The 25,155-nt window shown below is 63.4% G+C and overlaps 8 protein-coding genes across 8 annotated transcripts; 2 read left to right on the top strand and 6 right to left on the bottom strand.

The window, feature by feature from the left end:
* Positions 1 to 98: 98 nt before the first annotated feature.
* CHLRE_12g499902v5 (uncharacterized protein) lies at positions 99 to 784 on the bottom strand. Its single transcript, XM_043068068.1, has one exon. It carries the CDS (start codon positions 666 to 668, stop codon positions 393 to 395), a length of 276 nt encoding a protein of 91 aa, XP_042918299.1. The 5' UTR covers positions 669 to 784; the 3' UTR covers positions 99 to 392.
* Positions 785 to 1,098: 314 nt separating this feature from the next.
* CHLRE_12g499850v5 (uncharacterized protein) lies at positions 1,099 to 5,744 on the bottom strand. Its single transcript, XM_043068066.1, has 9 exons — positions 5,461 to 5,744; positions 5,299 to 5,378; positions 4,947 to 5,033; positions 4,319 to 4,396; positions 3,993 to 4,160; positions 3,583 to 3,726; positions 3,251 to 3,289; positions 2,955 to 3,053; positions 1,099 to 2,812 (listed from the first exon to the last, which is right to left on the bottom strand). Exons 1-9 carry the CDS (start codon positions 5,552 to 5,554, stop codon positions 2,396 to 2,398), a joined length of 1,206 nt encoding a protein of 401 aa, XP_042918300.1. The 5' UTR covers positions 5,555 to 5,744; the 3' UTR covers positions 1,099 to 2,395.
* A 100-nt stretch (positions 5,745 to 5,844) lies between these two features.
* Positions 5,845 to 7,026, top strand: CHLRE_12g499800v5 (uncharacterized protein). The gene is made up of 2 exons (XM_043068065.1): positions 5,845 to 6,228; positions 6,298 to 7,026. Exons 1-2 carry the CDS (start codon positions 6,028 to 6,030, stop codon positions 6,382 to 6,384), a joined length of 288 nt encoding a protein of 95 aa, XP_042918301.1. The 5' UTR covers positions 5,845 to 6,027; the 3' UTR covers positions 6,385 to 7,026.
* A 123-nt stretch (positions 7,027 to 7,149) lies between these two features.
* CHLRE_12g499750v5 (uncharacterized protein) lies at positions 7,150 to 12,194 on the bottom strand. The gene is made up of 7 exons (XM_043068064.1): positions 11,992 to 12,194; positions 11,775 to 11,850; positions 11,627 to 11,686; positions 11,501 to 11,558; positions 10,126 to 11,335; positions 9,225 to 10,005; positions 7,150 to 8,968 (listed from the first exon to the last, which is right to left on the bottom strand). The coding sequence occupies exons 1-7, from the start codon at positions 12,128 to 12,130 to the stop codon at positions 8,131 to 8,133; spliced, it is 3,162 nt and encodes a 1,053-aa protein (XP_042918302.1). The 5' UTR covers positions 12,131 to 12,194; the 3' UTR covers positions 7,150 to 8,130.
* Positions 12,195 to 12,601: 407 nt separating this feature from the next.
* Positions 12,602 to 16,904, bottom strand: CHLRE_12g499700v5 (uncharacterized protein). Its single transcript, XM_001690719.2, has 6 exons — positions 16,231 to 16,904; positions 16,076 to 16,136; positions 15,801 to 15,938; positions 15,292 to 15,608; positions 14,583 to 15,142; positions 12,602 to 14,387 (listed from the first exon to the last, which is right to left on the bottom strand). The coding sequence occupies exons 1-6, from the start codon at positions 16,338 to 16,340 to the stop codon at positions 13,738 to 13,740; spliced, it is 1,836 nt and encodes a 611-aa protein (XP_001690771.2). The 5' UTR covers positions 16,341 to 16,904; the 3' UTR covers positions 12,602 to 13,737.
* A 110-nt stretch (positions 16,905 to 17,014) lies between these two features.
* CHLRE_12g499650v5 (uncharacterized protein) lies at positions 17,015 to 19,786 on the top strand. The gene is made up of 5 exons (XM_043068063.1): positions 17,015 to 17,549; positions 17,849 to 18,099; positions 18,411 to 18,522; positions 18,680 to 18,742; positions 19,039 to 19,786. Exons 1-5 carry the CDS (start codon positions 17,445 to 17,447, stop codon positions 19,195 to 19,197), a joined length of 690 nt encoding a protein of 229 aa, XP_042918303.1. The 5' UTR covers positions 17,015 to 17,444; the 3' UTR covers positions 19,198 to 19,786.
* A 2-nt stretch (positions 19,787 to 19,788) lies between these two features.
* On the bottom strand, positions 19,789 to 23,284 carry CHLRE_12g499600v5 (uncharacterized protein). The gene is made up of 8 exons (XM_043068061.1): positions 23,040 to 23,284; positions 22,626 to 22,781; positions 22,085 to 22,421; positions 21,828 to 21,924; positions 21,612 to 21,701; positions 21,255 to 21,385; positions 20,719 to 21,065; positions 19,789 to 20,447 (listed from the first exon to the last, which is right to left on the bottom strand). Exons 1-8 carry the CDS (start codon positions 23,127 to 23,129, stop codon positions 20,115 to 20,117), a joined length of 1,581 nt encoding a protein of 526 aa, XP_042918304.1. The 5' UTR covers positions 23,130 to 23,284; the 3' UTR covers positions 19,789 to 20,114.
* Positions 23,285 to 23,558: 274 nt separating this feature from the next.
* CHLRE_12g499601v5 (uncharacterized protein) lies at positions 23,559 to 25,114 on the bottom strand. Its single transcript, XM_043068062.1, has 3 exons — positions 25,043 to 25,114; positions 24,857 to 24,893; positions 23,559 to 24,588 (listed from the first exon to the last, which is right to left on the bottom strand). The coding sequence occupies exons 1-3, from the start codon at positions 25,078 to 25,080 to the stop codon at positions 24,154 to 24,156; spliced, it is 510 nt and encodes a 169-aa protein (XP_042918305.1). The 5' UTR covers positions 25,081 to 25,114; the 3' UTR covers positions 23,559 to 24,153.
* Between the last annotated feature and the right edge of the window lie 41 nt (positions 25,115 to 25,155).

Consider the following 25,155-nt stretch of genomic DNA (forward strand, 5'->3'; position numbering starts at 1 on the left):
CTGTGGCATCGCGATTGCTAAGCACCTGGTTATTTGGCTATGTGCCTGTGGAAACCGGCCCCGGCTATGTCCAGGCGATGAGTGAGGGCCTCAGCCCCTTTTCCCGTGACCGGGGAACACTTGTCATCCAAGCAATGCGGCTGGGGCATTAGGCACGGACACACACGTGGCACGTATGCGCGTGCCAAACCACCGCCCCCGCCCCAACGAACAAGTCGCCTCCTGACCCCAACTGCAGCTTGCAGTCAGTTCCCAGTCCGTCCAGCTGGCTCCACATGCAGCAACCATATCCATCCTCCAATCCAGCTGTAGGCGCCTCTCTTCTTTCAGCACGCGCACGCCTCACGGTCCTTCATCAAGCGCGCTCCTGCTCCTGCTGGCGGCCCTGCCCCTCAGCAGCCGCGGTCGCCCGGAGTACCGGTGAAGCCACTCGGGCCTAGGTGCCCTCGCGCCCATGCACCCACTGCATGGTGCACTGTGCCACTTCTCACGCCTTGCCGGTGCTGGATTGGGAACTTGCCGGTGCCCACTTGTGTGCTGGCGCAGCCCATGTTCTCCTTCGGCACGCAGGCCGCTTGCGTGCCAGACGCAAACTGAGCCGCACTCAGCCATACAACCTGAACGGAGTCGCCCAGCGACTGACCCAGCTTGCCACAGGCACGCGGCATCCGTGCCTTCCTCTCGCGGCTGTTAGAGGTGCTAAAGCGCTGCGGGGTACGTGGGCTAGTGGTGAATGCTGGTGGTCTGTGGACGGCTGGGCTTGGGCTGGGTTGTGCTCCATGTTAGGTGTACGACTGTTGGGCTGTGGTCGGTGCGGTGCTGCGAGCCTGCCAAACATTCAACGTCTGGACTTTGTTGAATCCGTAGTACCCACCTCGACTGGCTTTCGGCATGGCGTGGGTTGCCACGGCCTCTGCAACTGGATAGTGGGCCAACCGGGTACTGGCCCGCCAAGCATGCGCGTTACCAACCTCCAAAGCCCTTCAGTGCCCTTCAGAGCCCTGTGCAGATCCCTCCAGAGGCTGAGCGGCTCTGAAACAGCCTGTGTCAGAAATGCCAGACCACCCTAAAAGCAGCAGGAGGCCATTGCATGAATTAATATGAGTTTCGCGCGAGTTACCGCCCAATTCCTGCGAGCCGCCCCTGCGCCCCGCCCGCGCGTGCCCCCCAGCGCCTGATGTGCACTCTAGCGAGTCCCACCCGCGCTGGAGCCCAACAATCAACCGTGTGAAACCGTGTGCACCCAGAGGCAGCTTATGGAAACCGGGTCAGCCCCATGCGTTTACACGCAGCTCACACACGCATGTTCCCAAACGGCGCGCGCACGACTATGCTCTCCCACTCACGCGCCGCGCCAACCGCCAGCCTCCGCCGTGCTCCACCGTGCTCTGCCGTAGCTTCCCACACGCGTGCGCGCTCAAGTGCTCACTCCCACTCGCGTGCCTGCCGACTAGCGCCAACTGCCCGTGTGCGTCACTACAGTCAGGTAGCTTGTACAACTACCTGCACACACTCGCGCAGCTGCCGACTCCCAAGTCAACTCCTGTACGGCTGAGGGGGTTGGGTGTGCCGTACACCAGTTAATTGAGGGATAGTCGGAGCTGTCCTAGAACCGCCATTACACTATTTATTCGAATGTCCCCACACTAACAGCGCCTCTGCGAAGCTGCGCCTATCTTGAGGCTCACGACTGCACCAACGGCCAAGCCTCAAGGCAACCTGGCACCCGCTGCTGCTTCTCGCAGCATCCAACAAGCGCTGGGAACGTCAACGGCGGGCCCTAACCCACAAGCACGCGTGCCTCATTCCACGCCACACTGCAATGCGTACTGCCACATGACACATGCGCGCTTAGCACGTGTTTGGGAATCTGCATGTCAAACCGCTACACCAGCCCAGCTGCAGATAATGACAGCCATCTCGACTGGGCAAAATGACCATTCCTACAAATGCAATTGCACAGTGTGCTTTGACAGCGCAGGTTATTGCAACGGCACAATTGCAATGCGTACCCCGTTCATAAGCCACCGAACACAAGTCTGCAATTCAAGCAAGTTTGACTGCACGCACACCATCTTCCTACTACCGTAAACATAACGCGTGATGCAGCACGTTGTCCCCTTACAGCGGATGTGCACCAGAGCGATGGTCTGATTAATCGTGTCTGCTCCTGTCTGAGTCACTGCAACCCTTCACCGGTTGCAGTCGAAGATAGCCGCAGCCCTTTCACCCTGTCCGGTGAACCTGCCAAGTCAACGCCACTCTACGCACCGCCCTCACGCCTACCAAGCTAATCCGCGCCCCCGCACAGGCCAATGTGTGGCTTACCCCCAAAAGCCGCACACTGGCCTTCGCCCACATGCCGCTCAGCTCCCAACAAGCACGTGCTGCAGCACTACCACTTGGGCAGTGTGGAGTTGAGCCCTCTCCCCGTAAGCTGGATGCTGAATCCCGTAATCCCAAGGTCCATGCCCGCGCCTGCACCCGCCCCCGCCCCCGCCGTAGCTACCGGAGGCGCCCCGCTTCCCGACGGCTGCCGCCCCTGCCCCGCTACCGGCGCAGCTGCACCGATTCCCGCCCCTGCCCCTACCCCTGGCCCGGCCGCCGCAGCCGCAGCCGGCGGCGGCGGGTGGTGTGTGGCCACGTAGAGGTCCACCTGGTCGGCCACGTGTGAGATGCTGGGCCGGGAGGATGGCTGCGGCTGAAGCATGGAGGTGACCAGGGTGCGCAGCTCGTCGGGCACGGAGGGCGGCAGCGGCTCGTAGGCGCAGTTCTGGATGTTCTTACCCAGCACGTACAGGCTCTGGTTCTCCTGCACGAGGTGGACGGGTGCCAGGCGGCGGGCGTCAGCAACAGAGAGGAGGCGTTCAGAGCCCCTTCAACACACGCCAAAACAGTAGTTGGCCCTTTATCTCTATGCTTTCCGATGAACACACGACCACGCAGTAACGGACCTTGTAGAAAGGGTTCCTCAGCGCAACCAGCTCGTACAGCAGGCAGCCCAGGCTCCAGATGTCGGAGCTGAAGTCGTACGGCTGGCCGCGGACCACCTCCTGCAGGGGGCCGGCAGGCGGAGGCCGGCAGGCGGAGTGGCAGGAGAGTCAGGAGTGGGAGCGGGGCACGAGGGCCGGGCCGACAGGGCAAGAGTCCAGGGCAGAACACGCGGACGCAGCAGCGGGGCTTTTAAGGTGCTTAGCTCGTTCGCCCTGCTCCTCCCCACGCCCCACGCGCCACGTGTGCTCTGCCGCACCGGGCTCATGTAGTAGGGCGTCCCGACGGTGGTGTTCGCCTGTGGGGTGGTGAGTGTTGGTGAGTGTTGGTGAGTGTTGGTGAGTGCTGGTGAGTGCTGGTGAGTACTCGCGAGTGCTGGTGAGTGCTGGTGGTGGGAATGTGGTTCATAGGCAGGTAGCAGCACACGACGTCAAGACCACACATTCGCGGTTGCCTGCCCGTCCGTGGTCCAAGCAGTGCGCAGCACTGGCGCCAGATCGGCAAGGGACTCCCTTCCGCCTGCCTCGCCACTTTTCTGCCCCTCTCCCGCCGCCCCGCCCTTCCCGCCGCCCCCGGCCGCTGCTGCTGCACCTGCAGTGTCCGTGAGCTGAAATAGCGGCTTAGCCCCAGGTCCCCGAGCTTGAGGTCGCCGGAGGCCGTCACGAAAATGTTGGAGGGCTTGAGGTCGCGGTGCATCATGCGCCGGTCGTGCATGTGCTTGAGCGCGTTGCACACCTGCGCCGGGGCAAGTGTATGGGAGGGACACACACGAAGGTTGCATCGTATACACTGTCTTTGCGCTATGTTTTCCTTGTGCTCTTCAACACGAAGGTTGCGAGGCAGGAGCGGACACTGGGCAGGCGGTGTTGCATTGCACGACTGCGCGCGCCATGCCTTTGCCAGCACACGCAAATTTGAAAGCCACAACGCCCATCCCTGCCCCATTCCGTCGCCCCCGCTCTGCATCATGTCTCCGCCCCCGCGCCCCCTCCACGGCTCACCTGCTGGAACTGCCTCCACACCTGCTCCTCGCTGAATGGCTGCCCCGCCTCCGCCCGCTGCTTGATGAGCTGACCCAGGTCGCCCGCCTCCGCCCACTCCAGCACAATGACCAGCTCGTTGTCGGCCTCGGACAGGAAGGAGCGGAAGCACTTGACGATGTTGGGGTGCTGCGGTGGAGTGGCGGGGGCAGTTGGTGGGCACGGCGGTGGGTACCGGCACCAGGACCGCAAAGAACACATACACGGTCTGTGCGCTCGCGTCTTCTGCATGCTCCCAGATCATACTCCCCTTGTGCTCTCACACCCACCCAGCCACACGCTCTCACCTCAACGTTCTGCAGGATCTTGACCTCCTTCACGCACGCCTGGCGGCTGACCGGGTCCATCATGTCAAAAATCTCCACCTGCACATGCGTGGACGCACATATGTGGGTGCTTCCATGTAGGTAATCACCCCTCATCCCCTCAATCCTAGGGTGCGTGTTGGATGCACCATCATGCAACACCTACCAGGCAGCTACACAAGTGCGTGCTGCGCACCCCCTGTGCAAGCTGCACATCATTCGTTCATTCCGTGTACGGTCTGAGCAAGGTCCCCACGCATCATCATCACTGCCCCCATGCCCCCGTGCCGCCAGCCTCTGGAGCTGCCGCCGGCCTGGCCTCCACGCCACCACACGCCCGGGCTTTTGGGCCCCTGGCGCGGCTGAGTGGCAGGTCGGGCAACAACTCACGTCGCTTCTGTGCTGCCGGCGGGCTGCGGGTGTGGATCAGGTGTGCATTCTGGAGCTGTACCCCTCCCTCCCCGCGCCTCGTTAGCTAGGCCCAAAGGCACCGTGGGCCGTACGCGCCTGGGGCTGTGGTCGCCTAGGACAGTAGGCGCGCCTCTCCAGCGCACAGCCTGAGCAGCTGCTCAGGCCCCTACCTCACGGCCCCTCCCCCGCTGTCGCTCACCCGCTTAATGGCCACCATCTGGCCGGTGTGTGTCTCCCGCGCCAGATACACCTGACTGTACTTGCCGCGGCCTAGTAGCCGGTCCAGCTGGGTGTAGAGCCAGGTCAGCACCGGTGTCGGACAGCCGGACAGTCAGGCGGGGGGGAGGCATGTGTCAGGAGATACTGAATGCGGTACAGGAGGTAGGGTACAGAGAAGGACAGGGGCAGCGGGTGGTGCCGTATGCGGGAGGGCGTGGTGCTGTTGCTCTGATGGCAGCTGACGAGCAGAGGTTTGGAATGTGGGAGGCACAGCACCACGACACGGGTACAGCGCAATATGCCTCTTGTCAGACCACGCGTGCCAGACCCACCTGGTAATCTGCAAGCGTCCCGTGATTTAGGCTGCTGGTGGACGTGATATCGCTTGTCATATCACTGCCTACGTCCATGTCTGCAACCAGGGACAGGTGACCCTCTTGGAAGGCGGTTCAAGCCCCAGGCAACCGGCGGGCGTCCCCGGGGCTTCTACCAACCTGCACACACGCTGCCTCGCCCAGTCGCCCCCGCGGTCGTCACCGGCCGCGTAGAGTCGAGAAGCATCGATGTTGTTGTTGTTGTAGAGTCCATGTTTGCTATTGTATTTGTCCAGGTTTGAGGAGTCCCGCAGACGAGGTGCAAGGGCTGTCCAGAGGGCTGTCTTGCGCTCGCACTTGTTCCTGACTCAAAACCAGTAAGTGCCTACTCTATAATTAACAATTGTCCAGGCATCTGCTGCTGCTGCTAGCGTGTTGCGGAGAGGAAATGTCACTGCTTGCCCGTTATGAAGGCATACCGCACATCTCGTGCATCTTACAGAAACGTGTATTGGCATGTATGTTTGCATACAGACGGGCAGTTGCCACAGCTCTGAATGGGGTCGGGAGTCGGGACCGAGCTCGGATCGGTTGCGTCGCTGGCTGAAGAACTGCAGGCTGCTGTGTTTGCATATAGAGAGGACTATTTCTCCTGAGGCATCACATAATCCACTGAAGCCTCTGCCGCTCTCACCACTGTCGGAGTCGACCATCCTCGGCGCTTTGCTTGCCAGCGGCTCAGGAGAAATGTCCTACTCTGCCTACTTCACCCGTGCTAACTTTTCATTCCCCACTGGCTTTGCGGGGCTGGTTGGTGGCCTCTTTTACCTGAACACGTTCACCGGGCGCCCGGCGACCGGCACCAAGGAAGTTACTATGGCCGAATACAACGCTACGCCGCTGGTGTATCTGCAGTCGCCTGACCGGCATCCCACTCGCAGCCCCAAGGTAAAATGGCAAGATTGCCTTGATGCGTCGAGACGTGCACGCAGTTCTGACCACCTGGATCACTTGCAGGTCCCGGGGATGAGCGATGTTCCCCATGCGTACGATGAGCTGATGCACAAGGTGCACGCCAAGGGCCACGGCCATGCGCACCACTAAGCCGACCAGCACGGCCATAACCGTGGAGTTGGCGAAGCAGCTGGAGGTTGCTCATGGGACGGCGGGAAGGAGAGCTTACGCTCGGGCTTATCGTGATCGGGTAGCAGTATTGGCTGCCCGGAGGCTGGTGTTGTGATGGAGGTTTGTGTGGGTTCGTGTGCGTGTGGGGCAAGTACGCTTGAACCGAAGGTGCAGACCCGTTTGTGCTATTGCACCCGGGTGCAGAGAGATGCAGCGTAGGTAGTATGGCTGTTGTGTCGCTAGCGTAGAATGACAGTCTCTGTAACAGGCGCGTTCCATTGTCGCGTGTCTGGCGTGTCCCGATCCCAAGGCCAAGCCACGCGGGTACCACTCTGGTCTTTTGCTGTGTCCAAACTTTGACAGCCTGGTAGACCCAACAGGTATCATCTGACCAGGCCGCCAGCATACCTACGGCTTCGTCTCGTTGTTTAGTATGCGGCTACTATGGTTCGGAGCTACGAGGAGGCGACCTGAAAGGCCGTACGGCTGCAGCCGTGCATGGGGTGTGCAATGGGACACGCAAATATTTTCGTCGTGAAAACTAAAAGCTTGATAGCGTGACGGATAGCGTACGCACAGTGTATGCAGGATACGCAATCGCCACTGTAAAAAGAGTAGGCATCAAAAAGTTATGTGCACAATTGTCCGGGGGGGTGCGTGCTCCAAGCCAAACCCGCACGCTCGGAGGGCTCTGGGAGTCGCCCGAGGCAAATCCTACCGCAGAATTTAGACGCCGCCTTTTTGTAGGTACATAACTTACATCATTAGTGGACATTAGCGCTTGGCAGAGGACAAAACATGTTGGTCAGGGCTCAAGTCGCGAAATTGACCAAAGCCCATATCTCGCATAGGCGGTACTTTGGGCCTGTATCTAGTGCCGTCTACTAAGGTTCACCTATATATGTCATCCGGACAGCGTAGGGCGAATTCCAGTAAGTCCTGGCGAGCGCGACATTTAGCATTTCGACTTCGGCTCCCGCTCGAAATTATGCCCGGAAATCATTCAGGGACCTTATTATATGTCACATGATAACATTTCGGCAGTCTAGGGCATTGGACACATGCAGTCCCTAGGGACTTGCCGGAGTGGTACCCGCGTGGGCCAAGCGCATCAGAAGGCTCATGGTGGCGAGGGGTAGCGAATACCAAGCGCTTCAACACACCTGCACCACTCCACCACTCTACCTTCCGCAGCGTCCCAACCAGTAATCGCAAACTCGTCTACAGTCTCTACACCCTACAGCTTATGTTAAGGCACCTGAGTGCTATAAGCCCAACTCCCCAACTCACACTACAGCCTGCATACGGACGTCGTCAATGCTGCGCCGCGAGCCTCAGCATCTTGCGACATGCGCAGCGCTGATTCCATGATTGGACGAGACTCATTGCAGCCGCACTGCCCCGATTACCGGTAGCCTGAAATCTGTGACTCGGTGTGTGGGTGCTGGGTGGCGCCGACCCTTGACACGGCGTGTCCGAGTCCTGGATTGAGATGCGGCAACAGACTGAAGCCGCGGCGCTGACACATGATTACGTACCGTTGTACGATCCCTTTGCCCGAGGAAACAGCACTCCCTCTCTCAAGGCCTCGTCAGCGCCAGCCAGCTACCCATTTGAACGCTCGTGCACCTGACCGTGCAGCACTTGGCCCGGCTGACTGCGCTTCCTGCCAACCGCACACACACACACACCGCCATAGCCCCACACGTCAACCGCAAACAGCTATCACTGGCCGTCACCACTGGCCACAGCAGCTGGCGTAGCAGCCGCACCTCCCGATCCCGCGAGCGCAGCCGCCGCCGGCGCCCCAGGCCTGACCCACACATTTGACCGGTTGACAAACTGCGACCGCGGCCCAGGTCCGCGACCGCCGGGTCCCGCCCAGGCCGGCCGCACAGCCGCTGCGCCTGCTAGCCCCGCTGGCGTTGGTCCCGCGGAAGCAGAGGCCCCAGTGGCAGCGGCAGAGCCCGACCCCGCGCCTGCCGCCTGAGCCCCCGGACCCGGACCCGGTGCCGCGCCCGCAGCCGCACCTGGCCCCCCGCCCGCACCGCCCGCCCCTGCGGCAGCCGGCGTGAACGGCGTCGCCGCCGCGTTCAGGCGGCTAGCGGCCTGCACGCCCGGCCCTGCCGCCGCCGCAGTAGACGGACCCGCTCCAGCCCCTCCAGCCGCTGCCGGCCGCGCACCCGGCGCTGGCCCGCCCGGCACCATCCGCATCGGCGCGCCGCCCTTGGGCCCCGATAGGGGCCCCATCGGCCCGCCACCCATCCCCATGCCCATGCCCATCCCCATGCCGCCGGGCGGCCGCATGCCCATGCCGCCGCCGCCCATCGGCCGCTGCCCCATGGGGCCACCTGTGCCCATGCCTGCGCCCAGCGCGCCGATGCCCTGCAGCAGCAGTGCCGCTTTGAGCGTGATGGTGATGGGCAGCCCCATGAGCGGGGAGCCGCTCAGCGCCGCCACCGCCTGCGTGGCAGCCTCGGTCGCCATCTCCACCACTGCCACGCCCGTAGGCCGGCCCGCGGCGTCGCGCACAAGGGTCACGTTCTTGACAGGGCCAGCCACACTGCAGGTCAGGGGGTTGGGGAGGACACAAAAGCTTAGATGATGGCATCGACGTTGAGCAGGGGGTCGGATGGGAAGAACACGACATGAAAAGGGGCAGCGGGCGCAGAGCCACCAATGAAGTGCAACGGACGCTGTTTCTCCGCAGCGGGTTGCGTTGCTCACACGGCATCGCACCAGTCCGGCCCGCCTAGTAACCACTGCCTCGCAAATACCTCCCAGGCGTTGAAGGAGTCTGCATTAGCACTGGTTCACACCTGAAGTGGGCCGCAATGACGTCGAGGGTGGCCAGGAAGTGCACGTTCTCCACCACCACACTGCGCATCTCCGCATCCAGCTGCGCCGCCGCCGCGAGCTGCTGCTGCCGCTGCGCCGCCGCAGGCAGCCCCCCGCCGCCGCCTGGGCCGCCTGACCCGCTTGTCCGCGGCGGCGAGCCCGAGCCTCCCTCAATGAAGACGTCCGACATGTCCACTGGCGGCACCATGACACTCGGCATGCCGCGACCCCCACCGGCGCCGCCGGCCCCGCCGCCTGCCGCCGGCCCCAGCCGACCCGCCAGCGGGCCCCGGCCGCTGCTGCCAGCTGCCGGCGGTGCCGCGGCCGGTGCAGCCGCGGCCGGCGCCGCGCCACTCTGCCCGCCCGCCATGCGTTTGATCATCTCCTGCATGGCCGCCATCTGCTGTCGCAGCGCCTCAATCTCCGCCGCCTTCTCATCAGTATCCGACGGCTCCTCGCTGGCACTGGCGCCCCGGCCTCGGCCCGCCCCCGCCGAGATGCCGCGGCCAGCTGCGCCGCCGGCACTGGGCACCGCCGCTGCCGGGCTAGGAGAGCGCTGACGCCGGGCACCAACCGCGTTCTGCTGCACGCCTGCCAGCGCTGCGGCGGCTAGCGAGCCTGGCCCAGCTGCCCGGCCGCCAACGACGGCGCGTGCGGCCTTGGGCGGCGAGCCTAGGACACCGGCGTTGGGGTCGCCGCCGCCATCCAGCCCGCGCTTGCGCCCGCCTGACCCCGCCGCCTCCGGGCTCTGACCCTTGGCACCTGCAGGCATACGGTAGTATGGAGGCAAGCAAATAAAAACAAGTCGACGAACGTGCCGTGATGACATGTGAACGCACTGACACGGGCCATACCGGTTGCATGAGCCCGCACACAGCTCACCGCCCAAGCGCTCCAGCACTGAAACACGCCCGCGCGCCTCCTCCGCAGCCGCGCCGCCGCTGCTGGCCCCCAGGCGCGCGAAGACGCTGGACCTCGCGTTCGCGTCCGCTGCTGACGGTCCGCCGCCGCCGCCGCCACCCCGCTGCCCGCCTGCAGGAGCCGCGCTCGGCCCAGCTCCCGTCGCTCCGCCCCCGCCCGCACCAGGCGCCTCCACGCCACGGAGGGCCGTCTTCAACAGGTTGGCAGGCGCCACCGGTGCGCCCGCACCGCGCGCGCCGCGCCTTCCCGCCGGCGACCGCGAGCGCGATCTTGAGCGGCCGCGGGCGCGGTCCCATTCCCTGACGCGCTCGCCGCGCTCGCCGCGTTCCCGCTCCCGCTGTTGATCCCGGTCCGGGGGCCCCGCCGAGTCCCGCCCTGTCTCCCGCTCGCGCTCCCGCTCCTTGCCGCCTGCACCACGCTCCCGTTCGCGCTCACGTTCCCGCTCGCGTTCCCGCTCGCGCTCGCGGTCTGCTCCCCTGTCAGCTCCCCTGTCGCCGCCCTCCTTGCTCTGTCGCGCGATGTCTGACAGGGAGCGACCCAGCAGCATTGCCCGCTTGTCGTTAGCATCTACCGCCCCCGCGGGCGCCTTCTCGTCTGCCGGCTTCGTCTTCTGCCATGAGTCAAAGTCCAGGACCACTGACGACTTGAGACGCCGCTTCTCGCCGGTCGGCGCAGCTGCCGCCGCTGGCTGCTGCTGAGCAGACGGCTGCGCGGCGGCGGCAGCAGCTGGCCGAGCGCCATTTGCGCCATCAGCGGGCGGGCTGGTCGCCGCCGCACCGCCGCCGGAGGTCCCCGCGCGCGGGGCCGAGGCTGCGAAGGTGGGCACGGGGATGGGCTCCCGGTGCCGCCGGCCCGAAGGCACAGGCTCCGATGCTGGCTCCGGTGCGGCGCGTGCTGCCTGCGAGCCGTTGCCGCTGCCAAACCCTGTCGCCGCGTCCGCACCCTTCACCGGCTGGTCCTGCTGGTGCCGCTTGTCCGCCCCGCCCTGCTGCTGCTGCTGCTGCTGCTGCTGCTGCTGAGAAGGCGCTGCCTGCTGTGAGCTGCCGGCAGCTTTGCTGGGCGCAGGTGCAGGAGCAGGCGCGGGCTCGGCGGCAAGCTCTGCGTCGTCGTCGTCATCCAGGTCCGACCCCTCCAGCTGCTGAGCCTCCAGGTCTTCCAGCCGCAGTTCGTCCTGTGTGAATTATGGGAAATATAGGTCAGGGATACCATCATGATTCCTGTGGTGGACTGCATCGCTCAGCAGCAGCGTAAAACTAGGAAACACGGCCTGCATGGCGTGTGCTGGCAGCCGGCACCGCCACGAACCAACCCCCTCCACCGTCGGGCGCCCACTCACCACCTGAGGAGCGGAGCTCTTTGCCGCGGCGGGCGCAGTTTTCATCGCTGCCTTTGAGCTGCATGTAAAACACCGTTTGTCAGCGCGAGTCCTCCAAGGACGGGGCCAAGAGATCCACAATTTTACCTGGCGGGGGCCTCCTTGCTCTGGTACTCATTCCCGTGCAACCGAAGGTGATGGTACAGCCTGCACATCGTGGTTTTGGGTCAGTTTAGGGGGAGATGTAGACGCACTGTGCGCCTCTGCGACAAAGTGCTCTCTGCGCTGCACTCACCAGTCAAGCAGCTGCGTGCTGATATCCTCCTGTAGAATGGCCTTCAGCTGCGAATGAATCTTCTTGCGCTCATAACCTGCGCGACCGCAAGCAAGATTTTCCTCGCTGTATCGCCACCAAAGCAGGACACCACCATCACACAGGCATAACAATATACTCCATAGAAAACTCAAGATGATGTGGCTCCCTGAGCAGTGCATTCTGCGTTGCCACCCACCTTTCCCGAGCATCGCCACTAAGTAACGGGCCACTGTTGCGTCCGCCTGAGGATCCCATAGCTCCTTGAGCTGAACATGCAGTCGGTTCTCTAGCTTGTCCGCTTCGGGAGTGTTCGGGACGATGAGTTTGGGGGCCATCGTGCCCGGTCGCGCACCGTGCGTGAACCAATATGATAGCAGCACTAACGCATGATAAACACCCAAGTTGGTTATGCGGAAAGTTACGGTTGTGTACCTTGAAGTGCTGGACATTCACGCACAATCAGCGCATGGGCAGCCACGGTACCCTGCAACCCGCTGCAACCCGCGCGTGACGCATGACGCCTACGCTGGGCGCTGGAGGCTGAACATCCAGCATTCCACCCAGGCTTCCATGTGGGTGCGGTCTAGATCTCCTACCGAAACGGCGTCGGTCGCTACTGGTGCGCGTGGGTGAAGCTTCCCTGGGGTGGCAGGGTGCCCTGCGCCGCACCCGCACCTGGAACCAGGCCTGAAGGTGCAAGCTTTCCGTTCCCTGGAGTCCTAGAGGACCTGGCCAAGGACCATGCCCTTGCGCGCGGATAGCGTGTGTGCTGTCCTCTCCGTGGGCCTTGACTTGTGGAACGGGTACCGGTGGCAGGGTTACAGCGCACCCAGCCATCGGCCCGTCGCCACCGCAACTCTCACAGTTGAGAAGTTGACGGCTCTTAAGCCTTAGCGTGCCTTCTCAATGTCCTTCGGCTGCACTGCACTACTTCAGCTCTTGCAACATGGGACTCCACTGCAGCCGCAAACTCCCCCGCTCCCGTACTGACGCCCCTGTTAGTGACTTGGCCCCTAGCTAGATCGCTTGCTTGCGCCCTTGCCTCTCTGCAATGCTCTTTGCAGCCGCCATGTGGCGCCTTTGTTTACGCTTCGTCCATCTTCACTGGCACCACTCTTCGCTGCACTGCTCCTCTCTCCTCGCTCCAAAGTTCCCCGCTATCATGTGTCCCTAATGAAGACGCTCCTAGCTTTCATACTCATACCCGCGCATCAACCGCCGTTCGAAGCTTTACCACCTCATCCCTCCCATAACAATATGTTCTGCTACTTTGGCAGCATGCCCGTGAGCAACGCATCCGCAAGCCGACCACGCTGCCACTAGCTTGCAGGTCCCACGATGCCTTGCGCAACAGACATAGGCGCTCGTGGTCACATTCAGCACATCACTCGACCCACATAGCCGTACAGTGCAAAGAAGGAATGCCTCAGCCACTCGATTCCGTTTACACCCGCTCTAGGGATAAATCAGGTCCCCTCTCGTGAGAGGCTAATGGCCGATGTAAAGTTTCGTAAAGCGTAGAAACACAGAAACTCTCCTGCACCGGATACAACCAGAACCAGCCGCATTGCGAATTGAAACGAGAAGTGCAAGTATAGTAGTCTACGACGCGGAGGAACCCAACCAGCAGCGCACCGCGCCGGCTGGAGGCTGCGCCGTCGGCCCGGCAACAGAAGACATCACCAACCCAAACAAACCTAAGTGAAGTTTCTAAATGAGTGCAGCATGTGTGGCAACATGGCGAGGATGGCGTCACATGGCCCCAGGTCTACGAAGCCCGACCTCGTCACAGGCCTTATTGGCGCATCGTCACAGCATCACGGTGCGACAAACATCCAAACAGGGGAACAATCATCAGTTAACAGTTTCGCGACTGCAGGCATCCAACACCGCCAAAACCGCACACATGCACACATGCGCGTCAGTGTTAGCTGCAGCCGCCTCAGAGCAGCCGCGCCGCCAGGCGGCCCGCCGAAGCGGCCCGCCGCCGCCCCATCAGCGCCAGTGGCCCGGACATGCCTGCTGCCGCGGTCGTGTATGTCCGCTCGCTGAATGCCCGTGCCATTATCGCCGGTACGCCGTGTCCGTGCTGCTCCACCAGACCGCCGCCGCCACCGCTCAGCAGCGCCGGCGCGGCGCCCGGGCCGTTATCGTCATCATCCGTCTCGGTCCCGGATGCGCCGCGGCCCTTCGCCGCCGCCTTGCCCTTCGCCGCCTTCCGCCCTGACTGTGCCGCCGCCTTGCCGCTGCTGCCGCCACCCGCCACCTCCGTCGCCAGCACGTCCACCGTCGCGACCGACCCACTTGCCGCCGCCTCCGCCGCCTCGCTGGCGCGCAGCATCTCCGCGGCGCGCTGCACCTCTCCCTCCCAGTCTAGGCGCATGACCACCGCCCACTGCACCACCGCCTGCAGTGCCGAGGCCGTGGCGAAGCCGCCCCACAGCCCCGCCACGCCCAGGTCCGTGTGCAGCGCCAGGTAGTAGGCCAGCGGCACGCCCACGCCCCACCAGCCCACCAGGTTGCAGCCGGCGCCAAACCACTGCCGCCCGGCGCCGCGCAGCACCGACGACAGCACCGCGTTCTGGCCGTCAACTGCAGGGGGCCAGGAGCGATAGGGAAGCAGCAGTCAAGCCCTCGGAACATCGCAAGGCGTCTGTCAGTTGGTCCCTTTTAACCCCAAGACTAATCGAACGACAACTTCTGAGTTGTGTCCAGCCCCGCCCGGCCTCACCCCTCCAGCCCAGACCTGCCTCCCTCCCGCCACGGCGTCCCGCTGTCCACACTCACATACGAAGCAGATGGCCAGCACCGGCAGCACGGTGGCCGCCAGCGCCAGCACGTCCTCGCTGCTGGTCATCAGCTGCACCAGCGGCTCCCGGTAGGCGAACGCCGCCAGCCCAATGGTCGTCTGCGTCACCGCCGCCATGCCCAGCGACGTGTACGTCAGCCGCTTGGCGCCCGCCGCGTCGCCGCGGCCCAGCGCGTTGGCGATGCGCGTGGCTGTGGCGCTGCTGATGCTTGCAGCGGACAGCCACACCAGCGTGCTAAATTGCAGGCACAGGCCCGTCACGCCCACCGCCACGTCCGCGTTGTCCAGCTTGCCGCTGAGGAAGATGAGCACCTCCACCGCCCAGCCCTCCATGCACGCCATGAGCGTGGCGGGCACCGCCAGCGCCAGGTATGGCACCCAGTTGGTGAGCGCGGCGCGGGTGGGCGCCAGCGGCACGGCCTCTGGCGAGCCGGCGGTGCTGCGCGCGCGCCAGGCCAGGTATCCCAGGCTGAGCGCGGTGCTGGTCAGCTGGCTGCACACGTAGGCGTAGGCGGCGCCGTCCAGGCCCATGTCTAGGCTGTGGAGGGAAAGCATGAGGGCGAGAGGGGAGGGGACAGAGGGCGTGGCGGTGTTAAGTGGGGCTAACGGCGCGTGAAAGCAGGGGGCAAACCCAGTAGCTCCAGCGCATGCCGTCGACCCCATGCGCAGGGCAGGCCCAGCACTCACTGGTTGACAAAGTACCAGCAGTAGAGCGGCGTGAGCGCGGTGGCGGCCGCGGTGATGGCCACGCCGGGCGTCACCACGCCCTGCGCCAGCAGGTGCTTGTCCACGCAGTCAAACACCATGTAGCTGTACAGGGCCGGCAGCGTCAGCAGCAGGTAGCGCGCCGCGCCCGACGCGATCTCCGGGCTCTGGCCCAGCGCGGTGAGGATAGGCTCCGCGTTCACCCACAGCGCCGTGATGGGCACCGCGGCGGCGGTGCACACCGCCAGAGAGCGCTGCAGCGTGGCCGCCAGCGCAGCCGGGTTCTTCGCGCCGGCAGCCTGTGGTGATGACAGTGGCGGTGGTGGTGGTGATGAGGGTGGGGTGAGACTGGGGGTGTTGTGGAGGAGGTGCTGGCGTGGTGGTGAGGGCGTGGCGAAGAGGCCGAGGTGGTGGAAGAGCCAGGCCGGGTGGTCTGACAACTGGATACCCGCCCGCCCCCCCCCCCAGACGACGCATTCGCCGGCGCTCACCTGGCCAGAGAGGGTCTCAGACGCGGACGCCAGACCGCACATGACGTGGTACCCTGTCGCCATGGCTAAGGAGCCTCCAAGCACCATTGCAGATAGCAGGGCCGGGTCCTCTAGGTGGCCCACGAAACTCGTGTCAATCTGCACCACATCGACAGAACACAGCGCAACCAGCCACCAGGTGAGGGAGCGATAAGCGCGTTGTACACTTTTCGGCCGGTCCAACCCGGTTAGAGCGCCAAAACTCGTTCGCGTCCAAGCGCTCCCCGCTCGCTCACCATATGGCTACTATGCGCAATGACGTACTGCGCCAAGATAGGACCCGCCAGAAGCGAGATCCTGTGAGCAGCCACAGCGACGAACTCGTTAGGCCACGGCTCAAAATCGATTGCTTTCAATTCGCGCGTTTTCCTGGAAACTGGCCGAGTCTTACTTGCGCACGTCCTTCCATAGGCGTTCCAGCTTTGCCGCAGGGCCGCTGATTCCGTGTGGAGAGAGACTGAACAGCGCTCGCTGCGTGGGGGCCGCGAGTGCTGAGGACATTGCCTTAAGCCGCGCCTGAAGCCGCGATTGCTGCTGTTTTAAGTTTAGCCCAAATTGATGCTGGTGGGCCTCGCGCTCGGGGCTGTGAGGCGCGGAAAATTGATGGCGCTCTGAGCGCTCAGGGGCGCCATTTTGGCCGCCAGAGCCACCAAGACCCTTACGGAGGACGGCCCGGCCGCGGCAGAAAGGAGAGCAGCGACCCGCGGCCGGCCCAAAGAGAGCTGACCGCTGTAGGCATCGCCCCAGGCGCTGCATCACGCCCGCCCAGTGTTACTGACAAGCGGAAAGCCGTTTTCAATCGCCCCTTGGGGCAGTTTGCAGGCTTGGAGTGCCCTTGAAGCGAGGGCGGCCTCAGCGGAGGCGGTGGCGCTGGAGCTAGATTTTGCGAGCAAATAAGGTAGAGACTAATCGCGGAAAGATGTCACCAGGATAGTTTCGACAAAATGCGGTCAGAAATACACTATTAACTTGTAGAGGGATGTTGCTCTAACTTACAGGTTTGAGACAGCGGTAAGGCAATTGTGGTCAGGTGGAAAAGCATAATACGCTCAGTGGTCGTGTAAGCTTTGACGACGGCGTGCTAGAACTTGGAGTTGGAATGAATGAGCCCTCATCGTGCGCCCATCCCAGGCTACGTTCGCAAGCTCGCCCAAGAGCTTGGTGGCATTGCCGGAGTTATTCTGTGAAGGTTTGCTTTCGCCAAATAGTACGCCCGGCCGAGGATACCAAGTTTCCCGCTCTTACATCACCCATCTTTGAGAGCAACAACGGGTTGGGCACAAGCATACCCAACCACCGCTGCCACCTGTAACAAAGACGGCGACTGCCCGCGCGGTAGTCGGTTGCCCTCAACCTAGAGCACCACGGACTGCCTCACGGAGTCTGTGTCACCACCGGCTGCCCTTCCGTCCGCCACACGGCTGCTGCGGCGCTACCACCTCCTCCTCTAACCTCGGCGCGCAGCCTTTCGGCGCCTCGAGCCCAGAGCCTTCCGGCACTTTGACTGGCTCAGCGCAAGCCGCGCCACAGCCCAGCCCGGCACCCACACCCGCACCCGCAGCCACATCTGCGCCGGCCCCCTCAAACGCGCCGGCATTCAGCACCATGGGCGGCACCGGCCTGAACCTGAACCTGCGGGAGCAGCTGGCCTTCTACGGTGCCTACCACAACCACCCTATTAACCAGCTCATCCATTTCGTGTTCGTGCCGGTGAGGGGGAGGTGTTGCTGGGTGGCCGGGGCGTGCAGGTGCGGGGCCGTGCAGGAGCCGGCTGCAACCTGTGGCCCATGCCTATGCCAGGGTCCAGCGTTTCTGCCGGCAAGCCTGGGCCGCAGGAACACGGTTTGGGTAACATACCAGGCGGTGAGGGCAGCGTAGGGCCTGACAGCAGGCGCTGCCGCCGCCAGGCGGGGAAGCAACAAGCGCCAGCGCGCCCCGCACTACGCGGGTGTCTCGTCTCACCCACGCCCGCATTGCTGTGCATGCAAACCGTTGCTGCCACGACACAGGCCATCCTGTGGTCCATTTTCGTGTGGCTGTCCTACATCGGCCCGCTCAGCACCCTGATGGGACTGGGCGCTACAGCTGCAGCCGGAGGTGGGGGCGGCGACGCGCTGGCGCAGTGGGGCCTGGGCGGCCTGGCGGCGCGGCTGCCTGCCGCCGCTGCCGCCGCGCTGCAGCCCACCAGCCCGGCCTTCCTGGTGGCGGCGGTGTACGGCTGCTTCTACGTAGCGCTGGACTTGGTGGCGGGGGCCAGCTGGTGAGGGGGATGGGTGGGTTGCAGGGGTGCAGGCGGAGGGGCACAGCGCGCAGAGGAGGGAATGGGGGCGAGTGGGGGTATCCAGACGCTGGGTGATGGCAGCAGTTGACCAGCAGGCTTCAAGAGGGCGCGATGGCGAGCGCCGAGTGTGTGTTGGGCTCTGTGAGGCGCGAGGCCTCATGTGCCTCCTCACTGCAGGGCCGCGCGCGCACCTGCGATGCCAGTGTGCGCTCGAGTGCGCAGAGCAGGGAAACACGCAGGCCTGTTGTGCAACGGTGTGTGTGCACGCTGTGTGCGTCTGCATGGTGCAGGTTCCTGTGCGTGGGTCTGCCGCTGGCCTGGAGCGCGGTGTGGTTCGCAGGCGCCGTGCCCAACGCCTGGCAGTGGGCGCTGGGTGTGCACGTATTCAGCTGGTACATGCAGGTGTGCAGCCGGGTGCGCGGCGTTGCCAGAACCGTATTGCCGGGGAGGGGGTACGTGGCTTGTGGCAGTGGGAGCATCACTTTGCCACTTTGCCCTTGTGAATTGCCTGCTTGGCGGCTCCTTCATGCAACGTGCTGGACACGCACGTGTCACACAGATCCACCCGGGCCACGCGGTGTGCGAGAAGCGCAAGCCCGCACTGCTGGACAGCCTGGCGCAGGTGAGGGGAGTGAGGGTTGGGTGGTGTGCGGCGTGTGTGCCAGGAAAGCATGAGGGCGCGGCGGCGTGTGTACGTAGGATTGCAAGCAAACGTGTCCGCACCTGCACTGTTGCCGCTTCATCCGTACACTACCGTATCTACTGCACGCTCTCCCACACATGCACACCCGGCCCGCTTTTTTGTTTGCGCGTTCGTGTGCACAATGCATACCTTTCCTGCGTAATTTCTTCTTACCACACGCACACGCATTTCTTCTTACCACACGCACACGCTGGCACGCTGGCACGAACCTACAGGCATTCGCTCTGGCTCCGCTGTTTGTGTGGTACGAGCTGTTGTTCCTGTTGGGCTACCGGCCCACATTGCGCCACGAGCTGCAGGCGCAGGTGGACCAGCTCATTGCGGCGCACCGGGCCAAGAAGCAGCCGCTGGTCAACAGCGCGGAGCAGCAGTAGCAGCAGCAGCATAGTGGTAGCGGAGCAGCAGCAGCGGCAGCAGCAGCAGCGGCGGCAGCAGCAGCAGCAGCAATGACCTGATACATAAGTGGATGGTGCTTGTGGGAGTTGGTAGCGTGTGGTAAGCATGGCAATGGCTGCGCCAGGAGAATAACTAGTCGCCGACCGATGTTGGACAGTGACAGTCCGCTGGCGAGGGTGGGCTGTACGTGTATGGTAGCTACGGCGGATACCGCCGGCGCAAGACAAGCAGGATAATACTGGACAGAATAATTTGGAGGCCAAGTACTTCGTATCAGATTTCACGGAAGCAACGGCAGGCCCGGTTGCAGTTGTTGCTGCTAGGGGCGCGCATTGGCGCAACCTGGCGCAATGCGCTGGCTGAAGCCGCTTAGGGCTGTAGACGGGGAATCGTGAAGAATGGACGCATCATAGCGTCTGTCCACTCCATACACATGCAAGAGTACGAGTGCCGGAACTAGGAATTACGCTCGACAGCCTGGATAGGACACTCTGCGTTGAGGTGTCTGGAGGCATTTGTGTGCAGGGGTTCCCCTGTTTGTGTGTGGCAGGTGTTGCCTGTAACAATCTTTGCATGTGCGGTCATACTCGGCCACGCGCACTTCAAGCACCACAGCAGTGACAGCACCAGCCGGCGAGACGGGCGTGTGCGTTGTGACTGGAGCCGCGCATTCGACCCATCGATACCGTACATCACTTCCTGGCACGTCATGCGTCGTTGCCGGCGCGTGTCATTCACCGGCAACCACCAGTAACGGGAACGGTTAGTGGGTACTCAATTCCCCGGTGGCGGCCCTGGACCAAACAAAACATGGTTGGGGCGTGACATGCCTACGCCCCTACTTCCGATGCACGTTTCAACCTGTAACTAGTCGCAGTGCCGCCCACGCCCACGCTCACAGCAGCCGCTGCAGCGCCTCCACCAACCGCTCCACCTCGTCCGGTGTGTTGTAATGGAGCAGGGACACACGCACTACGCCCTCATCCACCGCCCGCTGCACGTCAAACCCTCCACCGCCAACACCGCCAACACCGTCACGACCGCTACCCGCTGCCGTGCCCTCGCCCCCAGGTGCGCCGCTACTGCCGCTGCTGTTGGGCGCCGCCTCGCCATCTGCCTGCCGCTCCGCCGCCTCCGCCGCCAGCAGCCCGCCGCGGCCCGCGTCCGCCAGCGCCTCCACCAACCGCCGCGAGTACATGTGCCCGCAGCGGACCGCGAAGCCCGCCTCCTGCAGCACCCAGGGCCCGAGTGCACTTGTTCATGTGTGTTCAACGCCAGCTCACGTAGCGGCTCGAGGGTTTTGTGCCGTGTTGGCGTGTTGGCGTGGGGCTCACGTGCTGGGGGCAGGTGCTGCACGGCCTTACTCGCCCTACCCATGACTCATGCGGTCATGCCAGCTACCTCCCCTGCCTCTCAGTTCCAACGCCCTCGGAGGTAAACGAGCAGGTACGCATGCAAGGCCCGAGCGGCCATGCAGGTGGATGCAGGTGTCACCAAACCTGCAGATCCCTGGCCAGCAGCACGGAGCTCTTGCGCCGGTGCACGAAGCTGACCGTGGGCACCCGCACCCCCGGCCGCGTGTCGGTTGAGCCCACCAGCCGTACAGATGGTTGCGCCGCCAGGTAGGACACCAACCGTTCTGTGAGCGGTTGTTCCAAGGATGCCATCAGCTCAAACGCCGCCTCAACTTGCGCCCGCGACATGCGCACGCCGCCGAGCAGCGGCGATGGGGCCGGGCCTGAGCCGGTGCTGGAGGCGGCGGCTGCCATTTGGGCGGCAGCTGTTGGCTGGGGCGGGGGCTGCTGTTGAAGTAGGTAGAGCAGGTAGTCCTGAAGCGCCAAGAGACCTGCATGCGTGTGGCGGGAGGGGTGGGAGAAACGGCTAGCAGAAGAAATTGGAGAGAGGGAGAGGTGTTGTGCAGGGGAGAGGCGAGCAACACCCACACCCACACACGCAGACACACACACACACACACATACACATACACACATACACACACACACATACACACACAAACACACACAAAGGCGCCTACCCGCGCAGCCCTCGTGGCTGGCCCCACCCAGCTCCATCTTGTAGGTCAGCTGGTGCTTGTCTATGAAGTAGTGGTTGGGACCGCAGTCCCGGTCACCGCCCGCAGCGACCAGGGCAGCGTAGGCAGATGTCCTGATGTGGCGGAGTGACGGGATGGCATGTTGGGATGGAGATAGCCAGCAAGGCAACTAAGTTGGGAGCCTAGTTGGCTTGCGGCATGGGGACACGGCGGCCGTGTCTTCTTTGACATGCAAACGGCATGAAAACGCCTGGTACGACAGCGATCGCTGGCCCGCGCAGTTACCGCCATGACCTCACATGTATGTGCCGTACCACATGACTCGCCCACGTGACTCACTTGCCGTACATGACGCCCAGGTGGGGGCCGTACACCTTGTACGGCGAGTAGAAGTACCAGTCCACGTCCCAGCCGGCCACGTCGATGGCGCTGCGGACGTGGCAGCAGCGTTGTGCCGAGCGGCGTGTGTGTGGCGACGTGCGTTGGCAGGCTGGGTGCCATACACGCACACTGCAGGCAGTGCTCGAACGGCCAGCTGCAAGGGCCATCGCTCACCGGTGTGGTGCGTACGCAACACCGTCCACCACCACCTGCGCCGCCGGGGCCAGCCGCCGCACCCGCTGCACCACTGCCGGCAGGTCAAGAATGTCGCCTGCACGTTGATAGATGTACTGCTCTTGCTGTGCACGACTTCACAAAGTGTGCAGACAATGCCACATGAACTCCTGTGCACCCCCTGCACTTACGCCCCACATACAACTCCACACGCTCCACACCCAACGACCCCCCCCCCGCCCAGCCCAGCCACCCACCCAGCAAGTTGGACACGTGTGTCAGCACCACCAGCCGCGTGCGGCCGTCCAGCAGCCCCTCCAGCTGCTTCGCGCAGGAGCCGCCGGAGGCAGGGTCCGCGCCCCACCACCGCACCTGACAGCCCCCGCCGCCGCCACTCCCGCCACCCGCGCTGGAGCTGCCGTCCCCGCCAGCCGGCTGCGGCACACGCGCCGCCATTCGCACCCAGGGCCCGATGATGGACTCGTGTGAGGCCTGCTGCATCACTACGTTGTCGCCGGGACCCATGAAGCTCGCCTCTGAGAACAGGCAGGACAGGTTGAGGGCTAGCTGGGAGGTGGAGGAGCCGACCACCACCTGTGTGCGAGTGGGTTGGTGGGGACGAGGATGGGGGAACGGCTCCGCGTGCCAGAAGGCCGTACAGGGCCTCCGGCGTGAGCTGTGGTAGCGCTGGCACAGCAGTGGCGTGGACTGAGTGGTGGCCACCAACCTGAAGCGTTTCAGCTAGCGTTTCCTAAATGTTGGCCATGCCCCCGCGACTCCATGGTGCGTGACACTGACCTGCCCCAGGCCTCGCACGTTCATAAAAACCTCCAACCACTCGTGCGCATTGCGCACTATCTGTGACGACCGGTGAGAGCGCCCGTAGCCCGCACCCAGTTGGGCGCAGTGGGACGTCAGGTGCTCACGCACAGCCTCCACGACGCAGCCGGGAACCTGCGAAGTGAGACAGTTCGGGACCGGACGTCGGAGGATGGTACAGCAGGGGCAGGCGGGACAGGACACAGGAGGGTGGTATGCGCAGCGATGCGAAGGCTCGGGAAAAGGCCCGGACATCTTGAGGGGGTGGACTCAGGTGGACTCCGACACATGCAGCCCAGTAATGTTAGGCAGTGGCATGAAAGGCTCAAGCTGCACATTTTGATGGCGCAAATGCGGCGCGCTGAGCTTGGCATCGCGCGTTTCTTGCTTTACCTGCGACCCGCCCGCGTTCTCCATGAATGCAACTCTCGGCTCATCCTTGAAGTAGCTAAATGCATCCCTCGCTCTGTCGTAGGGTGACATTTTACTGGACGTGGAGGCCAGGGACGTTTGTCGCTGCAGGTGGACTCGCGGCACGCCACGGTGTGGTTTAAAGGCAAGCTGGGCTTTCGGCGATGCGCAGCCCTGGAGCATAGTACTATGGAAAGTCAAAATTGAGTACACCAGCGTATTTAGCCTGCGAGTTGAACTTTAACAAAAGAAATATGTCCACGGCACATCTGCGTGAGCCTGTACGACAGCCACCAGGGACCCTGGCGATTTGGCTGTTGGGGATGGGGCCGCGGGTGCAGGTGGGCGTAGTGTCAGCGCAGGTGGCAGGCTGGCAGCATACGCTGGCAAAGAAAGAGTATAATGTAGGTTCTGGGACAGCTCCGACTAACTCCCAACTAACTCCTGTACGGCACCCCAACCCCCCTCAGACGCCGTGGTACATCGATGGCTGATGGGGGTTGAGGTGTCGTACACGTGGGCAGAGGCGGCGGAGCCAAACACTTACGTCCACCAGCAGCACTAGAGCGGGTGGCAAAGCAGCTTCGATGCCATGATACAACGGCCTCGGCTCTACAACGTCATGTTCGCTTGTGCATGTTGCGTTATTTCAAGCACGTCGACAACCGAATCTCCAGCACGGCACTACGGACACACTCCAACACGGCACCACGGCAAACGCGGTGACGGCACCGGTCGCTGCACCCGGACTAACCATCGCCGCCACTGTCTGCTGGCATACACCGTCGCCGCAACTCCTGTACTCCAATCATGGCGCACCACATGCGTGGCCTCTCAGGAACAAAGGGAAGTGAACCAGCAATTAGCCGCCATCAGGCACGTTGCCGAGTAACAGCAACCACGCAAGCCCGTATCAGACGAAGGCCTCTATCTGTAGCAACAGGCGATTAGGCCATAGCACAGCTTGACAATCGACACGGTCTGTGCGACATGTTTGAGCCACCAAATCCCCAGGCATCCGCACAAACTGAACTCCGTCCCTGCCTGCCGTCCGCCCCGTAACGTCGTGCTCGCACCACTCTGGCTGTCAGGGTGCTTAACCGCTGGGCAGCGCGCCGCACATCTGGCTATTCTCGCCGCCACTCATGCTGCAGCGGCGGCGGCTGTCCCTGTTGCGCGACACCTCATTGCCGCCCCCGCCGATAGCCAGACCCAAGCCCACGGTGATGGCAAGGGCGGTCAAGCCTCCACCAATGGCCGCACCGAGAGTGGTCGCCAGGCTCCAGCTTCCCCCGCCGCTCCGACGGCGGGAAGGCGGCAAGAAGCGGCTGATGCTGCCAGACGCCGATGTGGAAGGGCTCGCAACACGGCTACCTTGAGAGTGCCGAACGCCATCAGGCCCTCCGACAGGGCCCAGCACATCTGCGGCCCACACAATGGCCACCAGTAGAGCCACGGGCTTGAACACGCGCTCTATGCCGAAGGTCAGGCAGGTGACGATGCACGCCCCGGCCCAGCTTAGCCAGCCGCCCTGTGCCCACAATACACAACAGCAGGACAAGGACGCCGTGGGTGTGCTGTAGGCTTTGGGGCACTATTGCCTGCGGCAGGGCCCTAGCTTTCCAAAATAAAAGCATCGGGGAGACGAGCTACCTGCTGGTGCCGTGGTCCACTAGGTCCATTCGGGCCGTTGCCGCCGTCACGAGTGGCTGCGTGGAAGTCCGCGGGGGGGCCGCGACCCGGCGGACCCGAACTGTCCAGACGAGCCGACTCCTCAGTGGGCCGCTGGTAGACTTTGCTGCCAGCAGCCACGCAGCTCCAGTTGCCGACCACGCCCTGCGCACACGGTGCCCAAGTGACGGTCAGTGGAGGTAACGCATCAACCCAGCGTTAATCCAGACCCTATCGCTTTTGCGTGAGCAAGGCGACGCGACCACGCCAGCCGCGCCTGCCCAAGCACGGCTGGGAGGTGCGTTGTGGTGCACCTGCCCGATGTTGTGCAACTGCCCCGACTGAGCAACATCACAGCTTATAGCTGCCTGCTTATGCACGAGAAAAGCCTGGTTTCAATTGCTTTACAGCATACCAGTTAACTTTC

Source organism: Chlamydomonas reinhardtii, chromosome 12 (assembly GCF_000002595.2).
Source record: "Chlamydomonas reinhardtii strain CC-503 cw92 mt+ chromosome 12, whole genome shotgun sequence".
Lineage (NCBI taxonomy): Eukaryota > Viridiplantae > Chlorophyta > Chlorophyceae > Chlamydomonadales > Chlamydomonadaceae > Chlamydomonas > Chlamydomonas reinhardtii.